The sequence below is a fragment of the Lissotriton vulgaris genome, chromosome 2_1 (genome assembly GCF_964263255.1).
Source record: "Lissotriton vulgaris chromosome 2_1, aLisVul1.2, whole genome shotgun sequence".
Lineage (NCBI taxonomy): Eukaryota > Metazoa > Chordata > Amphibia > Caudata > Salamandridae > Lissotriton > Lissotriton vulgaris.
The window spans coordinates 954,452,072-954,466,685 of NC_141687.1; the positions used below are offsets into that span (position 1 = coordinate 954,452,072).

General features: G+C 41.2%; 1 protein-coding gene across 2 annotated transcripts in view; it reads left to right on the plus strand.

Moving 5' to 3' along the window:
• The window catches only part of KIAA0319L (KIAA0319 like), a 962,229-nt gene that overhangs the window by 547,655 nt on the left and 399,960 nt on the right, over window positions 1-14,614 (plus strand). For both annotated transcript variants that reach the window (XM_086956507.1, XM_086956508.1), the window contains exons 8-10: window positions 6,072-6,164; window positions 11,475-11,607; window positions 11,725-11,953. In XM_086956507.1, the coding sequence (XP_086812633.1) occupies window positions 6,072-6,164; window positions 11,475-11,607; window positions 11,725-11,953 (455 nt within the window). The remainder of the gene's footprint in view (window positions 1-6,071; window positions 6,165-11,474; window positions 11,608-11,724; window positions 11,954-14,614) is intronic.

Genomic DNA, 14,614 nt, shown 5'->3' on the forward strand with positions numbered 1-14,614 from the left:
ATGTGGAGCCGGCACCGAGATTAGAACTCTGATCCCAAAATAAGCAGCTCTGGTCGGTAAGCTATATCCTGTCCCCATGTGCCAAACTGTGAGATATTGGGCAAAACCATGATGTGACAGCGGCTACTCCGCTTGGCCGAATTGTTTGATCTTGTGCACATGAGGGGCCATTTCCATGTGCGTGGCAAAATGTGAGAGTTTTTTTAAAGCTGATCCGCGTCAAGAACTTACCTCTTTTGGAGGGATACCCCCTTGGTGCCAGTGTCTTAGCCAGTACGTCACGGGCCGTAGTGTAGGGAAGGAAATTGGCTTCTGGGCTGCTGTTTCACTTGGGATAACAGCAATAATCAATGTTCGGTGGGTCCCGCAGGCCGGTCGAACAATAGCCCAAGGAGGTGGTGGGATCCAAGGGCCCCCTCCAACACTGCACTTGCGCTGGGGGCCTTACTGCTCCTGAGTCGGGAACGTGGAGGGCCCACTCCGTAAACTATGCGGGCGATGAGCCCGTCAAGCATACAGAGTGCGTGTACAGTAGAACCGTGGTGTAACAGCGGCTTCTCCGCTTGGCCGAATTGTTTCATCTTGTGCACATGAATATTGATGAAGGACCAGCATGCAGCGGGGGGAGACTCCTGCTGCCGCTGCTGCGTGTAGGCATCTCTGCTCAGAAATCTGTGAGAATAAATGTGTCTTTCAAAGAATCCCAGACCTGAAAATAAAACTCTGGTCATGGTTTTTGTGCCTCTGTTCCCGGTTTTTGTGCCTCTGTTCTCGGTTTTTGTGCCTCTGTTCTCGGTTTTTGTGCCTCTGTTCTCGGTTTTTGTGCCTCTGTTCTCGGTTTTTGTGCCTCTGTTCTCGGTTTTTGTGCCTCTGTTCCCGGTTTTTGTGCCTCTGTTCCCTGCTTGTGAAACTATGACCATCAGCAAAAGAAAAAGAAAAACCTACACGTGGTTCTGGAACAAATCTCGCATTAAAGACACGTCAATATATAAATATTTAGGTGTGAAAATTGACAACGGCGGCCGATTCAGTGTACAAATGTCTTGCATCAAAGGCAAAGGGATAGCTCTGGCAATTGCTTTAAAAACCTTGAATAATAAGCTATCTGGTCCATCATTAACACCATTGGTACAAGTTATCCGAGCCAAATTACTGCCTACAATCACTTATGGTAGTGAGGTCCTACGAGGCAGAGATGCACCAATACTCGACAGCACAATCATAGCCGCATACAGAATCATCTTTAGTCTTCCTAAGCGGACCTCCCCATCACAGATCAAGCTGGAGTTTGGCATCCAACAGCAGCTCCTGGCACGTCAGGGGGCCTACATCTGTGTATGGGACAAAGTGAGGAAATCTGCACAGGGAACATTGAATGAATATCTGTGGAGGGAGATAGAGCAGTCTTCGACCTCGCCTGCAGCCAAATATCTTGCAAAAAGTCTTGTAAACACTGGGCTGGAACAGCTTTGGGCATCCTCCTTAGATCACAAAACTTTCAATAAACTGGTAAAGAAATCTATCAAACACCAGTCGTGGGTACAAGATAAAACAGTTTTTTCAAAAAGAACGCATGCTTGGATGACTTTGAATTCATACTCGGTAAAAGCTCCTCAGAACTATTTGGGCTTGGGCTATGCCAAAAAGACAAAAATGTGCTTCTTAAGATACAGACTAGGGCTGCTGCCCTGTACTCAGCATTTCCCGCACTGATTAAAAAAGAAAGCAGAATTGCCATGCCCGCTATGCGGTCATATACAAGAAGATATGATTCACCTACTATGCTCTTGCGAGAAAATGCAAGAGGAGATGGAACTTCTTTTGAAACAACATTTTATTCGGTTTGGGTTACGTACACGAAGGAGTGCAGTACTTACCTGGTTTTCATCTCGGGACCCTCAACTGAGTTGCGGCCTTGTAAAATTGTTAAAGGCTGTGGAGGAAAAAATGCCAGGACTAGAATTTTGAATCGACCTGATCCCAACCTGTCTTGCAACACAAATTATGTTTACTTTCAAATACTGTGTGATAATTGAAAGGCTAATATGATTTTATAACTATGAAGAACAGAACATCAATGTTCATACTATGAAGGTTTTAAACATATGTGATTTTATATTGTGTTTTATTTTAATTTATATTTTGTATCGTATTGCATTGGTTTTAATTAACTGTGCAAATACAATAACTTACCATTGTTGCCGCTTGTGATCCGGTTTTTGTGCCTCTGTTCCCTGCTTGTGCCTCTGTTCCCTGCTTGTGACTCGGTTTTTCGTGCCTCTGTTCCCTGCTTGTGATCCGGTTTTTGTGCCTCTTTTCCCTGCTTGTGCCTCTGTTCCCTGCTTGTGCCTCTGTTCCCTGCTTGTGATCCGGTTTTTCGTACCTTTGTTGCCAAGGGTGTTACTGGGCAGAGAGCTGTGTGTGTGTGTCAGTGTGTGTGTGTGTGGCTCTGTGTGTGGCTCTGTGTGTGTGTGTGTGTGGCTCTGTGTGTGTGGCTCTGTGTGTGTGGCTCTGTGTGGCTGGCTCTGTCTGTGTGTGTGTGGCTCTGTGTGGCTCTGTGTGTGTGTGTGGCCCTGTGTGTGTGTGTGGCTCTGTGTGTGTGTGTGTGTGTGGCTCTGTGTGTGTGTGTGTGTGGCTCTGTGTGTGTGTGTGGCTCTGTCTGTGTGTGGCTCTGTCTGTGTCTGGCTCTGTCTGTGTCTGTGTGTGGCTCTGTCTGTGTCTGGCTCTGTCTGTGTCTGTGTGTGGCTCTGTCTGTCTGTGTCTGTGTGTGGCGCTGTGTCTGTGTGTGGCTCTGTCTGTGTCTGTGTGTGACTGTCTGTGTGTGTGTGTGTGTGTAGCTCTGTCTGTGTGTGTGTAGCTCTGTCTGTGTGTGTGTAGCTCTGTCTGTGTGTGTGTGTAGCTCTGTGTGTGTGTGGCTCTGTCTGTGTGTGTGTGTGTGGCTCTGTCTGTGTGTGTGTGTGGCTCTGTCTGTGTGTGTGTGTGGCTCTGTCTGTGTGTGTGTGTGTGGCTCTGTCTGTGTGTGTGTGTGGCTCTGTCTGTGTGTGTGTGTGGCTCTGTGTGTGTGTGTGTGGCTCTGTGTGTGTGTGTGTGTGGCTCTGTGTGTGTGTGTGTGTGTGTGTGTGTGTGTGGCTCTGTGTCCGCTAATACTCTCTACTACTCTCTGATGCTCACCTATTGCCATTGTAAATGACAATACCATTTATTTATGTTTTAAAAAAATGAAAAATGAAAAAAATGCCATTTGCAATGCCAATAGCTCTAACTTTAATAAAGCCGAGACCATTGCATTGTAAATGCTTGTTTCCGGAGTCATGCGTAAAAAGGAAGAACAAAACGTGCTTCTCGCCATGCCTGCTTCACTGGCAGCTACACACATTCCGGGTACTGCGCTTCTTTCACCATAGTACACTTTCCAACGCAAAAGCAGGTTTGTCTTTAAACATAGGGCATGACTGTTGCTGCTTAGACTGCCCGCGTTCCGTGATCTCCAGAAAACAAACTCCTCGCGCGCACATGGATGTGTATTAATTACACTCCGAGCTATTTAGAGTCCGCTCACAGCACTGCATACCCTGCAGCCACGGTAAGGGGCACAGCAATGTTATAGTATTTGTTTATATTTATAGCAGTTTTATGTAGCGTGAACGTGCCCAAAGCATTTACAATGCAATATGGCATTGTAAATGACAATGCCTTTTATGTATGTGTTAAGAAAACCTACAAAGTGTGTGTTAACGCGCACCACTTGCAGGATTTCAAAACACATAAGTAAAAGGCAGTGTCATTTTTTGAGCTTTAAGTGTGACTCATTTATATATGTAATGTGACTCTGGTGCGTTCCTGATGTACTCTGTGTCCAGCGGCCTTCCCTTGCCACTATCTGGAGCAAGCTTCAGGTGCCTTTAGCAAGCTTCCTGCCCCTCGCCGAGAGCGGACCTTCCTTCCGGTCTGAGAGAAAGCTCACCTATGGAAAACAGCATCCACTGTGCTCAAGCCGAAGACATTGAACTAGGGGCTGCAAGCATACCTGTAACAGTGGCCCCGTGAAGAGCAGAACAAACTAAAGGCACTGCTGCCAACCTAACGTTTCACCATTTAAATTAAGTAAGCCACTTAAATAGTACTTGTGCAGATCACTCCACTAGGGTGCAGAGGGGCAGCAGTTTCATAGCTACTGAGAAACCTAATCCATCCTCCCTCTCTCCATTCCTCAGCATACCCATACCCCCAACCCCTCTCTATGGTGCCACCAGTACTTTAATAACAATACTCAGTGGCAGTGTGCATAGCACTGGTGTTTGTCCTGCAGTGCCGTAAATCAGCTATACTCAAAGCCAATGGAATTATATGTTTTTGCTGTCGCAGAGTTGTTCCGCATAATTACAAATTTGCTGTATTTGCCACATAATCTATCATCTACTGTATAATCTGCAGATTTTAGCAGAAAAAAGTTTAGCTTAAACGGTCCAAAAGTTACTAAAAAGCAGTTGCATATGTTGCTGCATAGTGGAAGGCCTGTTGCATAGGCTCAATGGTTACCTTTCTGTTGCTTATTACTATATTTGGGAGATAAACCAACACTAATGATGTGCAACCTATGCCCATGCACTGTTAACGGGTGTAAACATGTGAAAGTAATAAATACTACCACAGAATGTACCAAATGCTGCATAATTTGCTTTATCTTGCAGCGTAATTCAGTCAACCCTGCTGCATAAATTGTCTCTTTGCTGCCGCATAATTCCAGTGACTCTGGCTATACTTCACTTGGCCTCAGTCAGTGGTTCACAATTATTACCTGCTGGCAAGTAACTATTTTAGGCAGAATTATACCAATAATTATCCAAAATACACAACTTGTATGTTTTGACACCTCTCTTTTGCAGTTTTCCACAAGAATGGTATTGCATTTTTCTACCAAGTATTAATATTACTGATTGAAGAGCAACTCAAATATTAAATAGTGCTTTATAGTGTGGTACCTACTGTAGCTTGCCCTTAACTTTACATATGTATTTATTTTGAATTGCGTGATACCACATGCTTACAGTGATAAACAAGCATTTGCAATGCAATAAGTCTAGCATTACTGAAGTTTGACCTATTGTAGTTGTAAATAATAATGCAATGCCAATAGCTCAAACTTTAAGTAATGCCAGACCTATTGCATTACAAATGCTTGTTATTATTCATATCTATCCTACTCCAAAAAATCACATACCAGTAAAAGGGTTTCCATTTATAACTGATCACTTACTTCAGTGGTACATATTAACATGAATTTCACATGGGTATAATATGTGGAGTTGGGGATCTCACCAGGCACTACCAGACTTGCACACGTGTGGCTCTTTTTATACACCCAGAAACCTTAAAACGTTCATAATACATTTTTTATAAGTGCTACTAGCATGGCATATCTGTACTCCGGTATTTCCTCCCTTGTGCCCAATTAAATGAAAGATTTTGATGGCAACGTTTGTGTAACACTTTGCAAAGAACTTGAACTACTTGGCACCAACTTATTTAACCTTGTACAAAAATAATGGCACAAAGTACTCCAATAAAACAAACTGAATAGCAGATATCAATGCTTTCGGTTGAGCATTTCCTTAGTCTATGCCACACAGATTGCAGGATCAGACCGTTTATGATGTCATTTTATTTGCAAAGTAAGGAACTTCAAGGAAAACATTGTCTTTCAGAAACAATGGAAATAATGTGACAAAAGAAATACTAACTTATCAAAGTATTTATAACACAGTGACCCATTGACAAGGTGTTGAGAATATACTAGTCATGCTTGTTCTCTAATATGACCCAAACAAGTTTAAAGACTTAATTCATAGATTTGAGAGAGAATGCTGCTCTCCATAAAGTAGTAGAATAGGGTACATTAGTGACATAATTCAGATTTCCACATATAGTCTATGCTTCAAAGAACCTTATGTGTGGTCTTCATGAGCACCTTTCATGTAGCATTAGTTGTTTAGGTGCACTTAGAGAACCTTGCTCCAATTTAAATTTCCAATTATTTTTATGTTTGTTAAAGGTATACATTTTTTTCACAGAGCCCAGAGTGAACCAGCCTCCAGTGGCCGTTGTGTCGCCTCCTTCCCAAGTGATCAATCTGCCCACCACCTCCACCGTCATTGACGGAAGCCGTAAGTACTTAATTAGCTAAAGAACGCCATCTTTTTGGTAGTGAGTCCCGAAACTGAATAAGGAATGTTAGACTATTGAGCGACTGCAGGTCTGAGATTTTATCAATTAGTTGTGGAGTATAGGTGATTTCCTTGCTCAAGGTTGATCATTGTAGACTAGGGAGGGCAGATTCATGCCTTTCTGGGAAATGTTTAAGATCAGACTCTTTCTGTGCAGGTCAACATTTTTTGTTGTGGTGTGGGTTGATTGAAAGCAGATGCGTGGTCTTCTTTGACTTGTGAAGTAAATATGCAGGTGACAGAGTTAGAATGGGATTATGTGAGGATATCCAGACAGATAATACCAGTATCCACGCCCTTCCACTGGGATACTTTTACCGACCGAAAAGGGATGAAATATGTAAGACCCGAGACCTTTTTTCCTCTTCACGCTTCCAATAGATTCCAAGATTTATCCTCCTTGGAGATGGTCGATTAACTGCCTCTAGTAATAGACCAAGGAGAAGGAATGAGGGTCGTTCCTATAGAAATCTAGAAAAAAAAGATAACTGACCCATTCGTTACTTTACCACTGAAATACGATCCGATGCTGGAAAATGTTGACATGGGAGAAGGGGCCCTTGTGAACCAAAGACCCCTATTGACTCCGGGTGGAGAAATAGCATTGGCAGGAGCTAATATCGGTATAAGTGATGAGACATTAGATGGTCTTCCTTTAGATAGGAGTGACTGTAATCACTCAAACCTAAAATTTATATCATGGAATATAGCGGGGCTTACGAAAAATGTTAATGACCAAGACTGGTGTAGCTATATTGATACAAGTGATATTTGTCTCCTGCACGAAACTTGGCCGCTAACCACGCCGCATAGAGTAGGCTAAAGAACATATAATGTCAATGCAGTTCCCTCTGTTAGAGGCAGGCCCTCGGGAGGATTACTAATATGGGTAAAAGTAACGCTTGAGGTCCGAATAACAATAATAAATATTGACTCAAGGGATATACTTGGTCCGAAAGTAACTACGAAGGAAAGTAGGGTGTTCCTTTTACTTAATTTTTGTAATAGACCCTGCCGTTCATCCCAAGAGTCCGTGATATTGGAAAAGTTGGACTGCTTTTTAAATAGCATAGAAGAGAAACCAAGCATAATATTAGGATGCGATTTGAATTGTAATTTTCCCTCTGTTACATAACATTGAGTCGGTTCAGTGTACTGTATTGGCAGTCCAAATCATGAGGCTGATAGCCACGCACGAACTGAGAGCGTGTAATGGCCGACTTTCATCAGACATGCTAAAGGCCCCGACCTTTGTAAGGAATAATTCCCAAAGCAAAATAATTGTTTGTCTCTCTTGATATTTGGCCATATTTAACTGACCTAGAGATTATGCCTAGGATTGAGAGTGACCATTGTCCACTCCAATTGACATTCTCCTCTAGCCTGTTCCTTGGTGTATCCCCAAGGAACGAGACTCCCCATTTGACAGAAACTACCAATGATGTTATACTAGTTAGCAATAACCGACGATCACTAAAATGGGCCCATATATTGGAGCATGGTGAAGTCCTAGCAGAAATCTATAGCCTATTAGCTGACACGTTTGCCAGTTATTTAAGTGCACCATTAGGGGGCAATACCTTTGTCGACCTACATATTGGGTTTTTTAATTTATTAATACCATTGCTAACTAAAATGCCCAAAAAAAAACAATAAAACTATGACCAACATATCAAATAGGAAACCGTGGTACGGCAAGGATTGCTGCAATGGCAAGGCCAGACTTCTAGCGGCGATAAAAAGTAAGCACCCAGAGGAGATTAAGGCTGCTAGAAAAGATTATAAGAAGATCCAAGAGAAGGCCAGAATAAACTGGGATGAGGAAGGCTGGTCAGAATTGTTAATGGCAGCTAAAAGTAAGGATCAAGGGGGGTTCTGGAGATTGGTGGCGAATGGAAATCACACAGGAGGAGTGGTTAAAGAAGTTTTCCTTGATGAAATGACTTGGGTTGAACACTTCCAGCAGTTATATAGGGCCCCAGATAATATCGGAGTACTGGAAAATGATACATCATGGTCTAGCCCCAGCGTAAATAAATTAGTTTGGATTAGAAGAAACTCTGCTAGCAATCAGTGCAGTTGAAAATGGCAAAGCACCAGGATTGGATGAAGTTCTGGGCGATTTATATAAACATGAAATCAACGTCTGGGCGCCTTATATTAACTTATTGTGTAATACTTTAGCAGCAGGTGCAGATTTTCCGGAAAGCTGGAGGGGTGCGGAAATCGTTTTCCTTTTTTAAAAAGGGTGTCAAGAATGTGCCATCCAATTATCGCCCCATCAGTTTAATGGACATTTTACAGAAAATCTATGCACGGCATATTTTAACTCGTATGAATACATGGATGGAGGAAAGCTCTGTACTTACCAAGTTCCAATCCAGCTTTAGTCCTAGAATAAGTACTATTGACCCAAGTTTTCAGATTCCGTTGTTTATGCTGGAAATATGTTCACATAAGAAGAGGGCACCTTTATGTTGCATTTGTAGACCTCAGGGCTGCTTTCGATCTAGTGCCACGTGATCTATTATGGGAGTCCTTATATTTACAAGGGCTTCTGGCCTGTCTTCTCCAACAGATCATAAGGTTACACGAAAAAAACTATGCTCGAGTAAGATGGGGTTCAAATGGCGAACTAACAAAAGCCATCCCAATTAAGCAATGATTCCACCAAGGATGTGTGTTGGCTCCCACTTTGTTTTCAATGTTCGTGAATGATATCCCATCCTACTTAGAGGATTGTAATAATGATTCACCTAAATTGAATGGAGAAAGGGTCCCAGCCCTCTTATTCGCAGATGACACCATATTGATTTCTCAAACACCCAGAGGTCTGCAAACCCTTTTAAATTCATTTCAAGCATATTGTAACAAAAAAGGCCTAGAAATTAATACTAATAAAACTAAATACATGGCCATAAATCCGCATACATTTTTTAGGGGGAATTTGTTTTTAAATAATGAAAAACTAGAATCTGTACAGAACTTTACTTACTTGGGAGTCTCGCTAGACTCAAAACTTTCATGGAAAACCCAAGTAGAAAAGAACAAAATGATATTTACGCAGAATACTTTGCCTATTGTAAAAAAAAACATGGGGCGAGTCTTAGCAAGGCAGTTTCCCAGGCACTTGAAGTCTTCAAGTTTAAGGCCTAGTCTACTGCGTTATATGGGGCAAAAATATGGGGACGTATGTCTAGGGATGTTTTCACGAATAGTGAAAACAAATTTTATAGGACTCTCCTGAAGCTGCCAAAAAGTACTCCATTAATACCTCTAATGTTAGATCTAAACATGAAGCACACGGATCATTATGCCATCTTGCAACCATTATCATTATGGGTGAGACTCTGGTGTACACCAGAGTTAGTAGATTATAGAATTGGTCTACAAGAAATAATGAGATTGGACCCGAATAACTCCAATGTTTGATTAAAACACGAGTGCACATGGCTAAACAGAATTGCGTTGTCACAGTTTTGGGAAGATCCTTTTAGCCTGACGCAAAACTCGAAAAAATTGCTGAAAATTACCTTTTGGGTGCATATAACACACAGCTTGTTCACTGACCACCCAGGTGGAACCTTGACTAGTAACTTTCTTGTTTTCAAGGATATTACTTGTTTCAAAGAATTTCTAGACAAGGTACAATCACCTCTAGCCAAAAGCCTATACATGAAATTTAGGTATGGAATGCTGAAAACTAATACAACTCTAGCTAGATGGTCAAGCACCTGTAACAAAGATCAGTGAGCTATGTACCTTGTGTCAATGTAATACAAAAGAAGACGAGTCACACATCCTCTTCTTTTGTTCAGCCTATGAGAAGGCTAGGAAAAAATGGATTAAGCCTCTCTATTACCTTAGGAATGCGTTCATATAAGGAGGCAAATAGGATAACCAAAACTGATACTAGACAGGTGATCGTTTTTGGTGTTAGAAGATTCCTATTAGCAATAAGTTTTGTACGCAAAAAGATGAGCTTGAACCGAAAAATGAAACTGTGATGTATACAGATTTTTTATACTTGAGGTTGACGCTGTTGCTATCCTGTGTTTATCAACATGACTGTACATACCTACAAATCTTATAGTTATTTGTAATATTGGAACTGATTAGAATAATTTTAAGTGCTTTTAAAAAAAAAAAGTGATGCCTTTTTAATTAATTTATAAAGATTTTATTATATCGATTTCCTAACTATATCCGCGCCATCCGTAAAATCTTTTATTCTTCAAAGTAGATTTTGTATTACGCATGATTGTTTTTATGTATCTTTTATGGCTCTATTATGCCGAAATAAAGATTATAAATGAAATGAATGAATGGGATCAAAAATAGGCCCTGGCACCCTAAAATAAAATGGCCCACATTTGCAGATTGTTCCTTTTCATAAAACACTGCTTCACTGTTTTAAGTATAAATGAAAAGAGGCATTTTTTCTTAACTTTACTGAGATGAAAAAATGCAAATGCTGCCAGGCCAAATTGTGTACCAATTAGCTAACAATAGTGAACCACACCTGAATATAAGTGAGGTGACTTCTGCTCAGGTCCCTGCCCTATCTTCATTCATTAATGGGCCGTTCCAGCAGAGACTGGGAATGGCATCGCCACCCCATTAGTAAAAGAGAGTCACTAGATGCCCATCTGCCTCCGGAAAGGCCGCTCGGGCTCCCACTGAGCCACTGGTGTCTTCTGAACTGCGCAAACTGCCCAAATTGGCAACCATGCTGTCCAAAAAGCAGCCCAAGTGCCTGCTTTACCAATCCGAACCTGGCAAGTGACACTTCTTCCTTTAACAGTGGCATTGAGATCTGCCTTTGGTTGGAGAAGGTGACTTGCAGCACAGATTGCATGCAATATTTATCGATGTGTAGCCAACAGAATTGTTCTTCTCTCAAGCATAAGATAATACCTGAATGCTAAGCAAATACTGTGTTTTGTTTGTTTCGGCGTTGACTGTGGGTAGAAGTGCGTTTCATTGTGGTGTCACGCCAAATATGCAGTGATAGATCAAAAGTAACTACTTATGGCCAACTACTGCCCCCTAATTTTGAGGATGTTGTGAGGTGAAATGCCCTATCCCTAAAGTGTGGGTCACTCTGAGACAACAAAACTTCCTGCATAGGATTGACAGCCAGTGCCACAGCTCATCGAGAAATACATGGGTTATGCCTTTGAAGTTTGCAGTTTCCAGTATGTTGGAGCCATAATCATTTAAAAAAATATATATTTCTCTTTCATATAGAAAGTAAAGACGATGACAAAATTGTCAGCTACCGCTGGGAAGAACTGAAAGGACCCTTACGTGAAGAAAAAGTGTCTGCTGATACTGCCATTCTGAAGCTTACAAACCTGGTCCCTGGGAATTACACATTCAGGTGAGCAATAAGCCTAAACCTCTAGGCACACCAGAACCTCTCCCCGTCGGTTTATTCATTAAGTTCTTCTGCAGTTGCCACTCATCTTTATTGTTCTCTCACTTCTTACTCCTAAAGTCTAACTGTTGTGGACTCTGATGGTGCCAGCAACTCCACAACAGCAAACCTGACTGTGAGCAAAGCTGTGGATTATCCTCCAGTGGCGAATGCCGGCGCTATTCAAGTGATCACCCTGCCCAAGAACTCCATTACTCTGTATGGAAACGAGAGCACGGATGACCATGGCATTGCCAGCTATGAGTGGTCCCTCAGCCCAAAAAGCAAGGGAAAAGTGGTTGAAATGCAGGTATGTGCTTCTTAGATGAGTGTATAGTGTGCATTGCAAACATAATAAACAGTAATAGCCTCTCTATCACAATGCAATATTAGGTTAGGGTAAAAAAACACAATGATGTATGATGTTGCTATACCTCCATCAACCTGGAAGCAATGTTAGTGTTACCATATAATACTGTCACCACTGCACTCAGCCATATAGTTGGGTTAGGATTTTCAATTCTAGATACATGCGTATCAGTATTAGTATACTTCACCATGCACCAACAGAACACTTTAGACATACCAACCTGTACCTTTGCATGCCCAGCAAGGCCCCAAAGCCAAATAGTGCATTGCAAAATTCATTCTTATGGATAGATCCAGAAAACTTCAACACTCTTAATTCACCGGCAGAGGTCTCCGGTCTTGGCTAATCCTGGAAGTGGCATCAAACAGCACCACTGAGGCTATAAGGCACCTGCAGCAGCGCAATAATATCAGTTCCTTTTTTTCTGCGTCTTCAATGCGGACTCGAATCTTCGCTCTCTTTGAGGAGTTTCTGCACAGAAAATTGTAAATAGTTTTAATAGGTCTCCTACCAAGAATTCAGGGTTCAAAACCTGCAGGGATTATGAGGGAAAAAAACATTACAAACCCCTCCTCCCGCCTCCCCGCTCAGTTTGCCTTTGGTGTCTGGGATCAGATTATTACCTAACCTGCTCTTCTTGCCCCAGCATGCATCCTAATTACATAAAAGAGCATTAAACTAAGCTGACCATGGAGGACCATTGATGCTGCAAAAGTTTGAGACATTTCTCTAGAAGTTCATCCTTCTCCACAACAGGCAAAACAAGCATTGTCATAGCCAATAGGTCTCGCTTTTGGGACCTTATAAGCATTTAGTTATGCAGCACAATATCCTTTGTGCAACAACATCAACTGTTGCATGGCTAAACAGTTATAAGGCCCCACAGGCGAGACCTATTGGCTATGCAAATGCTTTTTATTAGAGTTTTTGGGTTCATAGAGATTAAGTTAGTTGAAACTTTGTTCCAAGATTACAAAGTAAGGACTTTGGCCCTTAAAATTCAACTGCTCGGATCTTTACTTAGTGCTTCATACTACACTTATAAAGTGCTTTTGGAAAGTAGTTTCTATAGCTCAAATTAATGGTACTGTTTATCAACCTTTGAAAAATGGATTGCTGATTGCAGGGTTTGAATTTGCCATACATCTTTCTCATTGTTCAAATTATCAAAATAGATTTATTATATATTATATAACAAATATATATATATATATATATATATATATATATATATATATATATATATATATATATATTTAAGTAATTAATACATTTAGAATTAATTTAAATGTATTTTTGTCGTATGCAGAAGTGAAAGGAAAATGTTTGTTTTCTCGAATTCTTTGAGTTTAAAACCTTATTTAAATTTGGACACAAAGTTTTTTTATATAAAACACACACATATACGCATATATATGTGTGTGTGTTATTATTTTTAAAAAAATCTTTTCGTGTCCAAATTTAAATAATACTTAAAATTCAAAGAATTTGTGAAAACAAACATTTTCCGTTCTCATCTGCATATGTTATACTACAAAAATACATTTAAATTAATTTTAAATTCATTAATTCCTAAAACAGTATTTCTGTACCTCTTCAAGCTTCAATAACAGTGAGGCGTAGGCAGGCAGCTGCAGTGCTTTTGGGGAGGCATAGACAGATGGGCAGGCACAAACAGGCAGCAGTGGTATTTCTAAGCCTCCCTCTGATGTCGCAGAGGAACAAACAAATGGGGTTGCGCAAACGGTTAGTGTTGGACGAGGCCTGGCGACCAACTCGGCCGCCCAGAGTCCTGACGTCACTGCCAGGAAATAGACGGGCCTCGCTCGCACCATAGAAAGAAGCAGCACCTCCCTTCCCGCCCGAGACAGCGGGGAGAGCTCTGCGTGTAGCAGGACCGGTAAGAGTCCTGGCCTGGACCAAGCAAGTACCTTCTGCAAGTCGCAACTGCCTTGCATTCGTGGCACTGAGAAGAGGGGTCCCAGCAAAGAATGGACGACTATATATCATAAGTAACAAAAAAGTTATACAATTAATTCACAAACATTGTTATTTATTCACAATGTTGTCATGTTTAAATTGCCATACACTTTTGTAAATATAATTCAGAAAGTATTCAAAGTGCCCCTGGGAGGGAGGGAAGTGGTAAGGTGAAGGGTGGTGAAGGTAAAGGATAGTGACATAAAACCGGCCAAGCGGCCTCACTGTACTATGTATTTTAAGTCATACATACATATATATCATCAATGCAGAAAATCCTTAAAGAAATATCATGCTCCACATAATACACAAATTGTCTTAACCATGGGGTAGAGCTGAAAAGTACACAAAGCTGTCGACTTTTCGACCCCTTTACAGTAGCAGGTACTAATTATCTCCTTGCAGTGGGGTCTTCATCAGGACGGGGAGGGCGGGGCAAAATACCTGTTTGTAAGTAATAATTGTATATTACCATATATTGCATAAATCAAGTATAATCTAATTAATGAGCACATGCTTATATAAGACAAGACATACCAAATGGTTGCTTGTCTAGGGAGAGGATGAAGAAAGGGGTATTATGCCCAAATGTAGAACTTCAATACCTGTAGAAGAAGGTGT